The sequence below is a fragment of the Nesoenas mayeri genome (genome assembly GCF_963082525.1).
Source record: "Nesoenas mayeri genome assembly, chromosome: 5".
Lineage (NCBI taxonomy): Eukaryota > Metazoa > Chordata > Aves > Columbiformes > Columbidae > Nesoenas > Nesoenas mayeri.
In genome coordinates this window covers 68,551,293-68,568,400 of record NC_137548.1, presented here as the reverse complement: position 1 = coordinate 68,568,400, position 17,108 = coordinate 68,551,293, and the positions used below count along the sequence as shown (strand labels likewise).

The following is a 17,108-nucleotide window of genomic DNA, read 5'->3' as shown; positions in this document are numbered from 1 at the left end:
GAGGGAACTGCAGCTCTCCAGAGACATTAGCAAAGGCAAAAGTATTTTGGGGCTCTTTGTGTCTGCTCACGGCACTGCTGGTTGCTGGAAGAGCTCGGCCACACTATCAGTAGCAGCAGATACCTTGGATGCCGTGGCCATGAGGTCTGTAGAAACTCCTTGCGAGCATTTAGCTTAAGCCTTGACAACCTGGGCATGACACGGGCCCTTAGCTACTGTGATCCACAGGAAGGACCCTGCTGCACATGGTGCAGAGCACCTGGGATAACGGTGTGGGTCTCTGCAGTGACCTGGACCTGGCTGTTTGCAGCACGTGAAGGCTCCTTGAGCCCAGGAACGTGGCCGCCACACCAATAGGATAATGAACCGTCACTGGAAAAAGTGTTTCCATGCACACCGACTCCTTGGCTCAGCCCCGCAGCATTTGCTCGGGCTGACCTCGTCCCTCTGGCCACCAGCCAATCCAAAAATGGGCCATCACCCCACCCTCACCAGGGGCTGTGCCAGTTTGGAAACCCAAGGCAGCCCCATCCTCGAGCTCCCTGTGCTCCCAGGGTCGGGAGAAGCCCCGCGTGGCCCCACACCTTCTGCACAGGCTTGTCCTTCACAAACCTCTTGACAAGCACTTGGGCTCTAGCAAAGCTCTTGCGTCTTCTTCCCAATTTTCCATCCACAGCAGAGTCTTCATTTCCTTCATCAAGCCTGAATCCAGAGGCACTGCCTGGGAAACTGTTCCAATTTCCTTTCATCATTTGAGCAGCTACTCATTAATATGGGTCAGTCTTTCCCTCTAAGCACTTTTACTAAGTCACACTTCCAGCTCCTTTAGTGCCTTAGTCCTGCTCTCCAGTAGCTGGAGTTCTGCAGAGAGGAGGGGCCAGATTCAGAGTCCTTCAAAGTCCTTTGAAGGCTTCTCTTGAACCACGCTGGATTTGGGGTTGAGCCTTTGGGATTTGGTGAGTGGCTGACCTGCTCAGAGGTCTCAGAGGGGACAGGTACCAGCAGCAGGCCTGCTCGGGTTTTGTGTGGTTGTTTGTTTTAATATCAGAACATAGCGGGGCCCTCATGTTAAGGCTGGGGTGTGCACCAGTCCTTGGGCACCAAAATATTCCCATGTGCTTCCATCTCCCATTCACCTCTTGCCTGATCTGGGTCCCTGAGACAGAGCAGACAAATGCTGCCTGTTTGCTCGAAGCCCCACAATTCGCGTCTCTCCTTGGGGGGTCATTCTGGCAGCATTTCAGATGAGGACACATGGGGACCCTCTCCTTTGACTATGTGCTTTCTGCTAATCACGGTGCCTGCTGGTGTTGCCCGCTCCACAGCATCGCTTCTGCTCCCTCCCTGAAAGAAAGGCACATTTTAAAAGCAGGGAAATCATCCCCAGAGAATACTGGAATCAAACAGCAAAAGGCAAGTGTGGCACTTGTTTTCCCGGGAAGGCTTATGCACATACTGGCATTCACAAGACATTCAGGACCCCAGATACTCTGCCGCTCCCCCGCCAGGCGTGCATTTAGCCATGCATAACAAATAGCACGGCCCCATCAATGGCCACGAAGTGAAGTCAAGCTGTTTGCCTGATCCATTTTTCATTGTTTGCCCCGCTTTCCCCACTTTGAACGAGGGCTTGTGGCATCAGGAAGTTAAAAGGAGTCAGGAGGGTGGGAAAAAGGGGAGTGTTTCTTTTAAAAAGAGAGTGAGATTGGAGAGGAGGACACAGGCACTCCAAACCCTGTCTGTGCTCGGTATATTAGGCAGCCAGTGCTCTTGGCTGGGAGCCCAGACGAGGCTTTTGTAATCAAAACATGATCTTGTATGCTGTGCAACCAGTGCTGAGAAAGGCCGTCTGATGGCTCTCCTCTTTTAGCTCTGCTCTGGAATCCGCTGGGCTTTGCCGCGATGTCCAACATGCACCGAGCTGTGAGTGCTGCCTTTGTGGGGCCTGGGAGGGGCGCGGGGCGGCGGGGTCCCCCACCCAAAACGCCACGGAATGACTTGCGCTCGCTTCCTTCAGGGTGGCCTTTCAGTGGCTGTCGCTTTGTTGTTTTCTTCCTCGCCCGGCTGCCAGCAGGCACAGGGAGCAAACAAGCTGTGCCGCACCAGGGGGCTCCCGGGGGGTAGATTTTGGGTGCTGGGGTTTGCACGTCCATTGGCGGGGCAGGCTGCAGCGCCTGGCTCGGGACAGTGTGCCTCCCGGGAGGGTGGGAGACCGGGGCAGATAAGTAACAGAAAGGCGGGGAGTGCTGGATGTTGCCTGTCCCGGCAAGGGCTTCGGCTACAGCTGTCAAGCCAGAGGATATTTCTTAAAAAGAGCGGATGCATTTGCTTACGCAGAAGAGTGTTAGCTAAGGGCCCCGCTCTCTTCACCTCTTCCCTCCCCCCCACCTTCTGCCTTTCTCGCTTTCCCAACCCCGCTGCCTCCGAGGTCTCTCGCTGGAGAAGCGGGCGATCCAAGCGTGTGGGAAAACACCGCATGCAGAGCCAGTCTGGAGCGGGTGTCCCCCCAGCCCCCGAGGAGCTGCGCAGCAAGTGTGTGTGCCACTTAGGCGTGGGGCTATGACAGGATGAGATGTCGTCATTTAATTGAAGCACGAAGCCGCTAGCTTTCCATTTCTCCCTTTGTGACATTTTTATTTGCGATAGAAAGAGGCCTCCCGTTCTGCAGCTTTGTCGCTCTGCCTTGCTATCTAGGAGGCATTGGGCTCGGCTGCTTTCTGATTCAAAGCCATGGCACGTTTGTTCTGCCAAAGCCATTTATAACTCTCCCGTCGCTGTGACATACGGGCACCTTGGCTCCCCGGAAGAGCTTTACCCCGGGGAGGGCATGGCGTAGCCACTTTTCATCCTGAGCATCAGCTTCAGCAGAGGCTGGGGTGGCAGATTTGTTCCCAAAGCAGAGGAGAGGGCACGGCCCCTGCTATCGGCTGCCTGGGAGCGGCGGCTGGCGAGCAAACGCTGACTTGGCTGAACCGTACAATGGGTGAGCCCCTGCGAGCCGCTGCGTGGGCTCCCAGCGCCGCTCGGTGCTTCTGCGGCTCTGTGGCCCCGGGTTGTGCGGGCAAGCGACCACCTCTTGTCCGCAGTCCTGCATTAGCTGAAACATGTCGCGCAGAGAGGAATACATTAACGGCCTCATTAATAAAGGGGAGGAGAAGTGCTGAATACCAGTAAAACTCCCCTTCCAGTGACTTGTTTCCAGCTGGAAATGGAAAGGCCCCCCTGCCCCCCACACCAGCTGTGTTGTAGCGCAGACAAAATGCTGACGAATGTGCAGCCTCGTGCGGAGAGGGTGAACGACCCGACAGGGCTTTTCCATTTTTCTGCTTTTGAAAACAGAAGAGCACAAATACAACCTCTGCAGGAATTTGTAAATTCTTCCAGGGCCGGCAGCCCTGCCAGTCCTCCTTCAAAGGGATGCGAAGATGAAAGGGGTGTGTTTGAGGGCATGCACCACTTTGATCCCACCCTCAAGCCGCCAACACCCCAGCTCTCAGCAAACAGCGAACCTGCCAATTTAGTGCTCACAGAATAGCTTCTGTGCAGGTAAACACCGAATTCAGCTTTAATCAGCCTTGCAAAGTGGCCATGAAAGTGTATCCACCCACACATACAATCTACTCACCTGTTGTGTACCCGGCTGATTGACGGCAATGGAAAAGCGTGTTTCATTCTCCCGCAGACCTTGACAAAACCCCATTGTCCAGCAGGAGAATGTGCAGAGGCGGTTTCAATGTCCCTGTTGTTCCACCGGAGCACAAACGTGTGCCTGTGTCCCCTCGGCAAGGGCCGGTAAATCGGCACAGGTAAAATCGCCCTCGCGAGGGACATGAGTAAAGATGCGCTTTGCAGGCTCCGAGCTCTGCGTTAGCAAACCAGTTCTCCTGCCTCTCTGCTCGCTGGTTTCTGACATCCAGCACACCTCCGCCACAGTGTCATGTTTTCAACCTTTAGTCCCTTTTCTCAGGCCTCTCCCCCCATCCATGGTCCTATTCATTGCAGACCAAGCACAGATCGGCTTGATCAGACCTGAAATATGGTTTCAGGCTTTGAAATATAGTTAGCTTTTTCATGTAAAGCTGTTGAAAGGCAGAGCTGGCATTGCAGAGATGTGCCGTGATTCAGCAGCTGGATCCCTTCCTTTGAAGCGAGCGCTGGCCATGCAGGCGGGATGATTTGCAGCCCTGGTTCCCAAGAGGCCCGTGACACTTTTGGAGGAGCAGTGATGCTAACCCCTGGCTGAAGTCCCATGTGCTACCTAGGATTATTTTCCGAAGGGCCAGCTGATCAAACCTGCCCACGTTCTCAGTTGGTGTCCACCTCCCAGGGAGCTGAGAACCTTCCCGTGTTAAGGAGGTAATTCCCACAGCTCCTCTAAAATCCTGTGCTTTAAAACAAGCAGGGTATTGTCACCCTGGCAAAATGCTCCACGCTCCTGGGCACGGTCCCCTGGGGCCCGGCACCGCCTCGCAGAGGCGAGGGCAGCAGGAGCGCAGCGCAGATCCGCTCCTGTAACCATGGGGAAACCAACAGCTGTCCTGAGCGTCCTGCTGTTCTTAGGAGGAACGTGAAAGTGAACGTGAACGGGGATTGGTCTCTTCTCCCAGGCATCAGCAATAGGACAAGGGGGCATGGGCTTAAACTCTGCCAGGGGAAATTTAGGCTGGATATTAGGAAGAAATTCTTTACGGAGAGAGTGGTCAGGCATTGGAATGGCTGCCCAGGGAGATGCTGGACTCGCCGGCTCTGGAGGTTTTTAAAGTGAGGTTGGACATGGCACTTAGTGCCATGATCTAGTAAACAGACTGGAGTTGGACCAAGGGTTGGACTTGATGATCTCTGAGGGCTTTTCCAACCCGGTCAATTCTGTGATTCCGTGATTCTGTGACAGGAAGCCGCCGGGGCCAGGCAGCCCCACGCCCTGCCCGTGCACCGCCAGCAGCCACACTTCACTGTTTGGGTGTATTTCCATCAATTTTATTTGCTGATTAACAATCTATTAACAACTGGCTCTGGTTTTAAAGAACAATGAAAGCAAGAAGCACTCCGTTTGGAAGAACAGCCCTTCTTCCCTCCCGGCACCACTCCTCCGATTTTAATTCTCTGTCCCTTTGGGGAGGGCAGCGCTGGCAATGGGGGCTCACACCTGGTGGCTCTTCAAGGGTCCCCGCGCAGGCTGACCACCCTCCACATCCCCAGCAGGGCCCTTCTCCTCATGCCCTCCTCCTCTGCTCTCCTTGCCCTTTCCCCTCCGCAGGTTTCCCCAGCGCCGCCATGGCCTTGCCTGGGGGTGCACAGACATCTCCCACCTCTGACAGCTTGGGGGCCCACAGCCCCTCCTGATTGGCTCAGAGGCCCCACAGACTCCTCTGATTGGCTCAGAAGCCCGACGGACTCCTCTGATTGGCTGAGTTTGGGTGGGAGGCCCATGCTGGAACCGGCTGGAGCCGGCTGGAACCGGCCGGGTGCGTTCAGTGTGTCCCCGTGCCGGGCGCTCAGCCCGTCCGCGGCAGCGCAGCCCGCCGGGCGGTGCCCGCTGTGCCCGCGCCACTGGGCTGCGTTGAGGAGCAGGCCCGTAGCAGCCAGCAGGTCAGCGCCAGGCAGGGCTGGGCTGGAGGCGGGCGCAGGTTCCCCTGCTGAGGCCCCTGCAGCGGGGGCTGCTGTGGGCCCGGAGAACACAGCAGCTCAGGGCCAAGATGGTACCTGGCGGTGTGAGGTTAACGCTTGGACTTGATGATCTCAAAGGTCTTTTCCCACCAGAAGGATTCTGTGGGACCAGGATACGCCGTCCAATGTGCCTTTCAGCCGCGCGCTGGCAGTTTCTGCTTCACAGGTTCGCAGCCCTGAGAGTCACCCGCAGGAGCCACCTCCAGCCGTAGCGGATGGGCCATGGTTTTGTTACGTTTGCTTCTCGATTCCTCCAGACGTGCCGGCGCTGCGGGCAGCGCGCACTGTGCCGGCAGCCGGGTTCGCTGCGGTGCTGCCGGCAGGTCACTGTGCGGGGCCGGACGGCGCAGGCGCAGCTGGGGACCCTGCGGCTGTTGGAGCTGCCGTGTCAGCAGAACAGATCCCCCGGCATACAGAGCCTGCTCGGAGGTTTGCGGTTCGTTTCCTCCCCTCCCCAGCCTCACTTTGTCCTGTCCAGCTTTCTGTGTGAGTGGAGAGGGACTGTGAGACCCTGCAGCGTGTGGATGCCATGCTGACGAGGGGAGCACAAAAATGCTGTTCAAAAATCAACCTGTAGAGCCTTGGAGATCTCAGTCTTGCCACCTTACTCCTCATGCAAACACCAGGCAGAGTCTAGACGATATGGATCAGCTCACTGCGGTGAGTTGACATTCATCAGCATTAATTTTTGCCAGATGCTGCTGTCACTAGAATTTAAAAAATCCGATTTGTTGTCACCTGTGGGAACCAAGGTGCTCTCTGAATGCAGTGGAAGGGAACTGATGTGCCTGAGAACACCTGAACGAACAGCAGAGAGAGGTGACGTTACTGCGTGGAGCTGAGCAGTGTGTTAACTCTGAAGCCTACCGACAGCCATCAAAATAGGACATCAGCTTTTTGCTGTCAGAAAAAAAGTCAATTTACAGGATGCAGTGTTCTTTTTAATGGAGGACCAAGGGGAGAAATGGTGGGGAAACATTCTTCCACTTCCCACCCTGCCCACACAGAAGGAGCAGGTTTTGTCTTGTTGGTGTGATAACTGAGAAGATCTTTGCTCCTTCTGTTTTCAGGATGCTGCTGTGGATGATGCAATGTTAAGGAAGAAAGAGCTGAAAGATGTTGAACTCGATAAGAAAATCTTGGCTTTGCGGAAAAAGAATGAAGCGCTCATCCGAAGATACCAAGTAAGTCTGCAGGTTCTGACTTTCCCCAGCTCCGTTTTGGAGCCCTCAGCTGGCAGTGTGGAGCAAACAGTCAGCAGTGCTGGAGTGACCTTGTTGTATAGATAACAGTTTTACATCGTGGAGCATTCGGAGCAGGTGGGCACAGCGCTGCCTTTAGCTACGGCTCCTGAGTGGCGTTGGAAAGCAGGCTCGCTGACACCTGCCTTCCTGCTGCAGCATCTCCTCTCACCCTCCCATTGTTCTCTGTCTGCATCACACCTTTCCCCCCTTCACCTCGTATTCCTCTTGGAATCCTCGTAATCCTCTTGGCTCCATAGGAGGCCACATCCTCAAGGCACCTGGTAGGTTAATCTTCCCTGCTGGGGCAGTGGCGTGGCTGGAAGCTCTTCCCCGGCCAGTCCCAGTGGAGCACAGAGGTGTCCAAAAGAGGTTCCATGAAAAAGGGGGAGATGAAGGCAACTCAAGGCTCTCGCAGCCTTACCCTCTGAATTCGGAGGAAGTGCTCCAGCTACAACCCCTGTTTTCTTGATCCTGCCTTCCCAGGAGAGCACACCCGGTGGCCTGCAGGAGATAAGCTGCAGACAGGCTGATTATAAGGTTATCTATGTTTTTCAGGAAATAGAAGAGGACAAGAAGCGAGCTGAGCAGGAGGGAATGGCGGTTACCTCCAGGAGACCCAAGCAGGATGGACTCACTATTACTATCACTAAGGCTCACAATGTAAGTGCTGCCTCTTTCCCCACAGGACAGCTCTCACTCCAGTCCTGCCTCAGCAAAGTGACGTTTCTGGGAGAGAGAGCCTCCGCAGCAAAGCTCTGTCAGGCACAGGATATAGCTCCTCAGCCCTTGCAGAAGGATGTGAAAATTCTGCAGAGATGTGCACTCAAAGTGATTTTATCTGGTGCACATAAATTTCCAGCCATGCCCGGGCACCCGTACCCCAGCATGCAGAATTCACAGGCACATGAACGAATGTGTGAACAGTCACACTTGGTCCTGGATGGGTCCCAGGTGTCAACATTGCTGCAAATACATAGGCAGAGTGTGTCAGGTGTATGTGTGTCATTGGAGGCATCGGGAATGCCTCTGAGGGTGCCTGCGGGCTGGGCAAAGTCCTGGTCTGCGGAGGCTTTGTGAGTGAGCAAAGCAAGCAGCCCTTGGTTGATTTGGGGCTTCCAAAAACTGGGACGAAGGCTTCAGGTCCCAGATTTCCTTCCTAACTGGACCAAATCTGTTTCTGACAAGCCCTGTCCACCCCTCTTGGCAGTGTGGGGCTTGGCAAACCCTCTGCCTGGTCTTGCTTTAACCCTGGGGGAAGCCTTCTGGCAGAGCGAGTGTGGAGCCCGCTGAGCTGCACTCCCTCCTGGGGTGTTGGAGCCAGGCTAGCGCTTTGCTCACTTCTCAGCCATGCCCCAGCCCTTGCTTTTCTCCAGAGGTGCGTTGTTGCACACGTTTTTCTCTCATACAGGACCTGAAAGATGCAATAACCCAGACTGAACACTATGGACAAGATAGCCCAGCCCTCTCGATGGTGAGCACCCCCCTCAGGAGCCACCCACTTGGCTTCCAAGGCCATCTCCATCAGGACTTAGGCTTTCCCGATCTAACTCAGAGTGCTGCAGAGAGAGAGGAGGATGACATTTGTTTCCTATAACTCTGGCATTTTAATCTGAAATGTCAGATTTGTAAGTGCAAAGGATTTTCCGGACCCGCTGTAACTGTGGGTTTGGCTGCTGAGCAGACAACGAGCCCCTTGTTCCCAGGAATGTCACGGCCCTGTGCCAGGCACAGAAAGCTTCCTCGGGCAAGGCCTGCCTGCTCTGTCGCTGGCCTTCCTGCTCGCGTGCAGGTGTGTTTGGGGAAGGGAATCGCCTTGGTGAGCCCAGGGGCCCGCAGTTGCTAATGGAAGTCATTCGTTTTCCAGGACAAAAGGGTTGTGAGCGAGAAGCGGGTGAGCCCCTGTCCTACGAGCCCTGGGTTTGGCATTGGCAGTGAGGAGGAGGAGGAGGAGGAGGAAGCCGATCATATGTTCACGTTCAGGATGGGGAAGAGGATGCAGCTGGCTGTTACCATGGACAACAAAGCCAAGGTGAGCAGGGAAAAAGATTCCTCTTACACTGCAGCCTCTTGACTTCCAAAACAGCTTCTGTTCTGCCCCTCACTTGAGCTGCCTGCTCGGCATGTCCCCCAGTCTCTCATCTGAAGGGAACAGTTCCCTTCCTGCTCCTTTCCTCTCATTTCTCAACCCCTCAGCACAACGTGTTTCCATACTGAGTTGCCACACGCTTTCCTCCCCGTGTGTGACTCCCAAGACTCGGCCCCCAGGCCTTGCGAAGCCTCCCAGCAGCTCCACCGAGCCGTGCATAGCCACATCCCTTCTGGAGAGATCAGTCACCTCACTGCCCTCCTGGGCCACCAGCGGCTTTGTTAAACTGTGTCATGTGCCTGGAACGGGAATGAAGATAAGTGGGAGCTCAGACTGATTTAGCTGTTATTCCCCAGCCATTCCCAGGGAGGCAGTGAAGTTTGATGGTAAAACCAGCATATTCCTCCCTGTTGCTGTATTCCCAAAAGTCCTAAATGCAGAAGAAGAAGACAGAGTGACATGAGTGTCTGCTGCAGCTGCCAATGCGATGGGCAGAAAATGTGACCCAGTATTTGCAGACTTAATTAAAAATTGTGCGAAAAGGCAAAAGTAATAGAAAATACTACTTCATTTTTTAAATCCCAAAGCATCCTCCCCTGGGTGCTACCCCGGCCCTCGCGCAGTCTGCGCATCTAGATATAATGATCCTAATAGCAGATTCAGCATGTCGGGGCTTATTTGCCAAGAAGGGTTTGATAAAGCTTTGGCAGTTAGTATTGGCAGCGTGTCCAATGAAGTATGCGCCTGCATGAGCTTCATGTTTTTATTTTCCTCACTTGGAGTTTATCTCAGGAAACTGATCTTGTTCTCACTGGAGTCAGTGACTTTGACCATGAGATAAATAGGAAGAAGGATCAGAAGTGCCACCTTCTTTGGGAAACTGTCTCTGCGTGCACAGCTGCAGCGGTGTGGGAGCTCTCCCAGTCCCTGGAGGGAGTTCATTGCTGCACATGGTATTTCTTGCTGTTGATTGTGGTCCAAAAGAATACAAGAGGCAATCTTATCTATTTATTGACTGAGAAAGCATCAGTGAGGCAGAGGGAGACACAGCCCAAGGTGAGCACAGCCCCTTTGTGCTGCCTGCGCTGAGGGGGAGCAGACAGAAAGCCTTGGCTGGCCCCTGCCTTGCTGAAAGGGGACAGACGAGGTCGGCTCCTGTCCCCGTCACGGTGGCGCTGGGCAAAGGAAACGGTGGCAGAAAAGGGTGCTCCCCTGGGTCCACTTTTAGGCACAGGAACGTGCCTGGCCTGCAAAATGAGAGCGGGCCTTTCGGAACTGAGGTCCGAGCCAAAGACATTCCCCAGGGTAACGGAGCGAAACCCCACCCTTCCTGCTGCCCGTGCGCTGGGCGGGAGTGCTGAGAACCTGGGCTGTAAACAAGAGGCACAGAGCCCTTTCTCCTTCTGAGGCATCTTGGAAATAGTTTTCTGATTTTGTGCCTCGAATGCCTTTTCATGTCTGTTTCTTCCTGACCTAGTTACCCTTTCTTTCCATGAAGAAACAGGCCACAATCACTGTGCCATTATAAAGTCATTATATGTTACCTTGAAGGAACTGAATCATTTAGGAAATAATGCACCTTTCAGAATGATTTTTCAGGAGAAAGGGACCGAGGGATCACATTTCCTTTGTTCCAAATGGATTGCCGGTAGTGCGAACATCCCCTTCAAGTGAAATCTCATTCCAGCACAACCAAACCTCCTCTTGATGTAAGGGGAAAAATCTCATTTTTCTTAGAATCAAGGGTCCATAGAAATCCAACCACCCTCATTGCTGACTGACCGGTATCAGTGAGGTACCTGAGAGGCTCCGCCAGGGTTTCTCACGGCTACGTAGCTCTGCATGGGGGGTTTATATTTGAGGCAATTACACTGGCAGAGTGAGCAGCTCTCGCAGAAGGCTGCGTCCCCTGGAGCCGTTTCCATCATCTGTAGCTCAGAATTCAAGTCCTAGCTGGGGATTTGTGTTAGCGCAAAGCACTGGCAGCTAAAGCACGTTGCTGCCTTCAGCTCTGTGCCAGGGGTTTTCAGCGCTGCCAATTAACAGACCTCTGAGATTTTTCTGCTCAAAACACAGACCTCTGTGGATGCTCCCCATAAGTTACCCTGCTGTATGGTATATATCAATTTGCTTGCATTAAGCACCTTTCACAGGCCTTGGCAGCCCCACAAGGTCTCCTGCGTGTTGGTGTAAAGCACAACCCAGCAGCCTGACCTGATGACAGAGGAAAATTGATTTATTGGTGAATGTTCCAGTGGCACCAATCCAGAACCTTCCCTTAGTTACTTTAAATATAGCTCTCAAAATGAATGAGCAGGAAGAGATGGGACTGTAGTGGGTGAGAGGGAAAATTTATTAGGATTTTGGACAAAATTCTATTTGATATCACATGAAGTACAAGCTGAGTTGTTGCTGCTGCCCTGTTAAGGCAGCCTCTGGGCTGCTGAGGATTAAAAGAGGGTGGATAACTTGCTTCAGTGTCCCAGTAAGCGAGGCGTCACCCGGCGTCCCTGGACAGACTTGCTCAGTGATATTGGGGTGACTAAATGGGCCGTCGCTGTCCTTCCTGTGAGCGGTGCAAGGGTCAAGCAAGGTTCCTATGACAGGTTCAAGCAACAGCGTTCCTAGGCTGTGCAGAAAACCATTCACATTCAATCCTAAATATCACATATCATTGTAAAGCAAGAAGCGTCAAAGGCAAGGCAGCTGGGATATAGCATAAGCTGGACAGAAGTCCAGTGTTTTCTGTTGTTCCCCGTGTTCTTTTCCCGATGCCTGTCAGATGGGCATTTTTAAGGCTGCGGTTGCAATCTGGGGCATGCCTCAGACGTAACATGGCGCTTCTCAGTTTACAGTTTCTCAGCGAAACGCTACCAGGGCAGCGGTGTAGTTTTGTCTGACGGCAGTGGAACAGCTACTGCCAGAGTCTCGGTGTCCTGCAGGCAGCGGGTGAGCCGGGACGGCCCCGTGGAGGGCTGCAGGCGGCTCTGCCAGGCACTGCCGGCCATCCGGGCCCCGCATCTGACATCCCTGGCTTTGGGAGCTGACCCACTGAGGGCCAGGGCTGCCCAATGTGGGACAAGCCATCTAGGGAATCACTGATGTTCTTCAAATAATAAGCAAGAGAAGGAAGGCACATGTCGGCACACTAAGCAGAATGTTTCTTCAGGCAATGCGTCTTAGCCAGAAGCAATATGGGGAGCGAGGGAAGGAAGGAAGGAGGAACGGTATTCTGCAGTAAAGCTGGTGGTCTCCCAGCTGGTATGTGCCACAGCTCTGCTAAATGGATATTTCCTCTCGTGGCCTCTCAGTGTTCCTTGCCATCTGCTGGATAAACTGCAGAGTTTAATGGCTTTGCCGATGCACCAGCCTTCCTGCTGTGACTTCTGACATCCAGTGGCCCAGGGAAGGTGCCACCTCCCTGTAAATGAGTAGCGCACTTGGAGGCTTCCATCTTGATCACGGTATTTGGATACAAGTCCTCTGCAGTGGTTTTCAGGTAGCGGCTTTGCTGTTGCTTGCTCTCAGGGCCCATGTTCCTCCTCAGGAAGGACTTGTTCAGATAGCAGGAGATGAATCCAAACATGCCCACCCAGTGCTGGGCATCCCTGGCAGGAGTTATTTGTGACCACGTTATTTGTCTAAAGGACAGGCCATCCCCACCTAAACACTGAAGGGCTCTAGGGAACAGCTGTTGACTTAAGTTAGAATTAATGTTTGATGTACAAGTTACGGATTAATAGCTTGCTGTTACTTTGCTAAGCCATCACTGGGCTTACTTTTTAAATAAAAATTATATTAGCTAGAATGCCAAACAGCTGGTGCCGGTACTGTGTCTGGGGCAGAGCAAGCCCAGCTCTGCAGCTCTTGAGCTGACCTCAGCAGTACCACCGGGGATTGCCGTACACACTGCTGGGGGCTTAGAGGAGGGAAGATGTATGGCCTTGAATGTCACAGAAAACTCAGGATTACCCCTGGAGCAAAGGTGTTTCCTGGGAATAATAACCATTGAAGAACAAAGTGACGTGCAGCTTCAGCACCAAAGTATCTACCAGGCTCAGACAATTCAGTGGTTGCAAAGCCTGACCTCTGAACCATGCTACAAGGAGAGCCAAGAGGCAGGAGCAGGCAGTTAGGAGGCTCCCGTGCAAGGCGCAGCGTGCCTGGCTGCTCGCAGGGGCTGTCAGCGCATCTCAGCGCTCCCCCAGCTGTGTTACAGTCGCGCAGGACGGGGCCCTGGGCAGGAGAGCCTCACTGGGCTCAGTCCGGTGGCTCCCACGGGCTTTGCTCTTACGGCAGGAGGACCCTGTCCGTTGTGGGGCCTGTTTGCACGCGGAGGGAGAAGCAGTTCCCGGGGCTGCAGGGTTCCTCGGCGCAGCAGGCGGCTCCTCGGCTGGGGAGCTGCTGCCAGGGAGGCAGATGCTGGGGAAAAGAGGTTCTTTCATAGAAAATGGCTTTACAGATTGCTTTGGGCAATTGCCCAGATTGCTTTACAGAGCCGTCCTCCCAAAAAGATGTGAGCGAGGAACAGGTTCTCAGAAGAGGAGAGGCTGGTGTGGGGAGACAAAGAAGAGACGTGCAGTCTTGTATGCACCAGTTCCAAAACAAGGGGCCTGGATTTGGATTTGTCCCCGTTGGGACTCCACTGACATTTCTGGGGCTGAGTCACAGACCCGTGATGTGTAGGGGGCCTCAGAAAACTGCTGAGCACTTTCCTTCCATGTCTCCAGGCCTAAGAGTTTAGTTTTCCTTACAGAAGGGAACTGTGAAGCACACACAATGATGCTCATCACTTCATCCTTTCTGGCTGTGGGAGAAAGTTGGCCTGTTAGTGCCAATACGCAGTAACTCGCTGAAGTGACCATGTTAACGCTGTATTTCCGAGCTGCTAGATCATGTCAGCCTAACTGCCAGTATGAATGAGACCGGAGGATACTCCTGTGGCCACGGGCATTGCCCCGTGAACTCAGAGGAGATGGCAGGAGAGATTTGCAGCTTGAAATTATCCAGGCATCTCTGCGGTCTGAAATACAAGACCGAGACAGTCTATTCAAAAGGTTAATTTTTCTTCCACTCACATCCATTAATATTGATTTGCACTGACATAAAGAAAAACCACACTGGTTTCTTCGACTGCAGGCAAGAATCCTATGCTGAGCATTCTAATTCCAGTCTCCAGTTTCAGTGCAATCTAGGAATAAAATACATGCATCACAGAATATAAACAGGATTTGGGATATTATTTTCATTTTAAAACATCCTGTGTTTGTATTGGCTCATAGTTCTGGCAATGGACGCTTGTTACCTTTGGACATGATGCGATTCAGTCATTCGGAAGCAGGTGCCACTTCAAAGCCCGGAGCTCGGTGCCTGTGAGCCGTGTGGCTGCCTGAGCCCGAAATCTGATCTGCGTCACCTAGTTCTGGTTGTGTAAAAGCCAGAGCTGCAGAACACAGGCAGAATTACTGAATTCATACTTGCACATTAAATTCGTTCCTTGCATACATCTGCACATGCATATGCACACATACGCACATGTAAAACCTAAATGAGTGTTACTCAGAGTTGAAGCAGGGAACAGAGTTGGACACAGTAATAGAATCATTAGATAGCTGAGATGGGATGAGACCTCTGGAGGTCATCTCGTCGGATCCTCTGCCAGAAAGTGATCTCCAGAGTTATCTCAGGTTGCTCAGGGCTGAGTCCCGTCCAGTTCTGACAGTATCCCGTGATGGAGACTTCACAGCCCCTTTGGGCACCTCTTCTCAAGTCTCTGACTGCCGCCATCGTGGCTTTCTTCCCTTGTTTCCAGTTGTACTTCGCCGTGTGGCGGGCTGTCTGTCGCCCCTCTCCTTTTCGCTGCGTACCTCTGAGAGGAATCGCGCTCTGTTCTCTTCATGGGAGATCCTCAGGATCCTGCCTCCAGTTCCCTCAACAGGTCAACACCTGCTCTCCTGAAGCCCATGTTCTCCGGTCTTCTGCTTGTCTTCCTTACTGTTCTGAGGCTCTTAAAATCCACTGTCTTCCTCCATTTCTGACTTGATTTTAGTGGTCAGGCAGTCACCGAGCTGCAGCAATGCAATGACTTGGAACGCTGAGATTGCCCTGGGGTGTGTAATTAAGGGCAGTACAGCATGCCCTGTTCATGGGGGCGTAGTAAAGCTAGGATTTCAGAGCAGTTTAGATTCTGGTTCAAATTTCTGTCTCTGCCTGGTCTCTGATAAAATCATACCCTTCTTAAGACAGATACATGGACAAAAGCCTTTAAAACAGCTCACAGAGTACGGGGACTTTTCCAGGACATATATTCTGGCTGCAGGTAAAAGTCCAGCTAAGTGTCTGGCTGGGGTAGATGCCAAGGCAGTCGTGGTCCGTATTTAAATGATTGCCTTTTCTCTGGACTGTCAGATCTTACTCTCTCAGTAAAAAAGATCTTGACCTCTCTGGGATGGCTCACAGACCTTGGTCCTCAGCAGCAGTCGAGTAGGAGGCTGTGTTGACACAACCGCAGAGGACAACACGTTCTAGAATGGCACTGAGCAGATTGGCAGCACATCCGTACTTTGAATGCAACATGTGGCTTTGCTAATTTCGAAGAAAGCAGAAATAGCAGGAGTCCAACTGAGGGCGGCAGAACTTGTTAGGGGCTACAGCCGAGAGCTAAAACCAGAGCTGTACTCAAGGGAATGTGCAAATGTTCCCACCATGTCCAGGGACCCGCTCCTCACACACATCAGGCAACTCCAGAACTGTCTCTGCCGAGACAGCAGAATTAGACAGATGTGACAGACGGATAAGCAGGAGACTGAAGGTCTGACGCTGGAAGTACTCCAGTACCTCCCAGCACAATTACGGTGTGTTCCGAGGCTGGATGGCTGGCCGAGCACCAGAGCCGGGCCTGCTGGCGGGGGCTGGCTGGAGCGGGGCTCCCTCCCAGCTCCCAGCTGCGCGCCTGGCAGAGCCAGGCGAGGATGAGGCTAACGCAGGACATCTCGCTAGCGCATGTCATGGCAAATTCACTGATGCTTGCGAGACTTTCACACAAATCTGAGGTCAGTGTGTGCTGTTTGTTTTTGAAACCAAGATCGTAGCAACCAAGAGTTCCCAAGTGTCACTGGACTTTGCTTGGAGATTTCGAGCTCCTTTGGAATCAAGATGCCACTATGTGTGGAAGTGCAAGGAGAAAACCAGAGGAAAATCCACCATCCTGTAGAGAGGGAACCTTCTGAGGTTTGTTCATTCCTGGTAAAGTCAAGCAGAGGAATCACACATGAAGAGAAAAGAAAAAGATCAGAGATAAAGATGGAGATGACTTACTAAGTCTGTCATTTCCTTGTAAGGCAAAAATAAAAAGGCACATGATGGAACTGAAAGATGATACTTTTAAATGGGAAAAAGTATGTATTTTTGTACAAAAGATGTGCTCATTTTGTGGAAGTGATGGCTGAGGGCACTGGCAGGAGCTCAGCCAGCAACAAAGATAATTATCAAAATAAGAACCAGATGTAAATCCACGCAGTAAAGTCATGAACTGATACAGACAGCTGGAAATAATATCTGAAAGGGGTAAACTGCCCTAGTTCAGGGAGTTTATGTATCAGTTTTCTAAATTATTCCATTGCTGAATAAATCATTCCAGAAATGTGAATGCACAACGACTACGAAGATGATAATTTATCAAACGCTAATACACTTCAGGGTAGTAACTGCTTTGTGGGCAAGGCTGGAGAGAACACCACTAAGTTTCTGCTTCACCCTCTAAGTTTCTGCTTCAGTGCAGCCTCACATTTTGTTGGGACATGTTGTTTGGTGAGGGGACAACTTCACATTTGTTTCAAAGGCACAAATGCAAGGTGGTTCTTCTGCCTAAAATAAAAACATCAGTCAGTGTTCATACTGTAAAGCATCTGAACAGGGTGAATCCCACCCCAGGCTGTGCTCAGCTACATGTGCCTGTGTGATATTACATGTCCCTTAATGTATCTAAAGGGGCAGCTTTAGAAACTAAGATGACTGACAACGTGGCTCCTGTTTTTGTTCTGCCACCAAACCCTTGCAGTGTGGGAATGGCCGCGCTCCTCGGACAGGCACCGCACGGGGCTAATGAAGGT

At 52.5% G+C, this 17,108-nt stretch overlaps 1 protein-coding gene across 1 annotated transcript in view; it reads left to right on the top strand.

Moving 5' to 3' along the window:
• Positions 1-1,902: 1,902 nt before the first annotated feature.
• CCDC9B (coiled-coil domain containing 9B) overlaps positions 1,903-17,108 on the top strand; it is a gene marked incomplete at its 5' end in the record, with an annotated part of 41,542 nt that continues 26,336 nt past the window's right edge. Inside the window, 5 exons of the mRNA XM_080345988.1 lie at positions 1,903-1,923; positions 6,738-6,851; positions 7,467-7,571; positions 8,320-8,382; positions 8,776-8,940. Coding sequence (XP_080202114.1) covers positions 1,903-1,923; positions 6,738-6,851; positions 7,467-7,571; positions 8,320-8,382; positions 8,776-8,940 — 468 coding nt within the window. The remainder of the gene's footprint in view (positions 1,924-6,737; positions 6,852-7,466; positions 7,572-8,319; positions 8,383-8,775; positions 8,941-17,108) is intronic.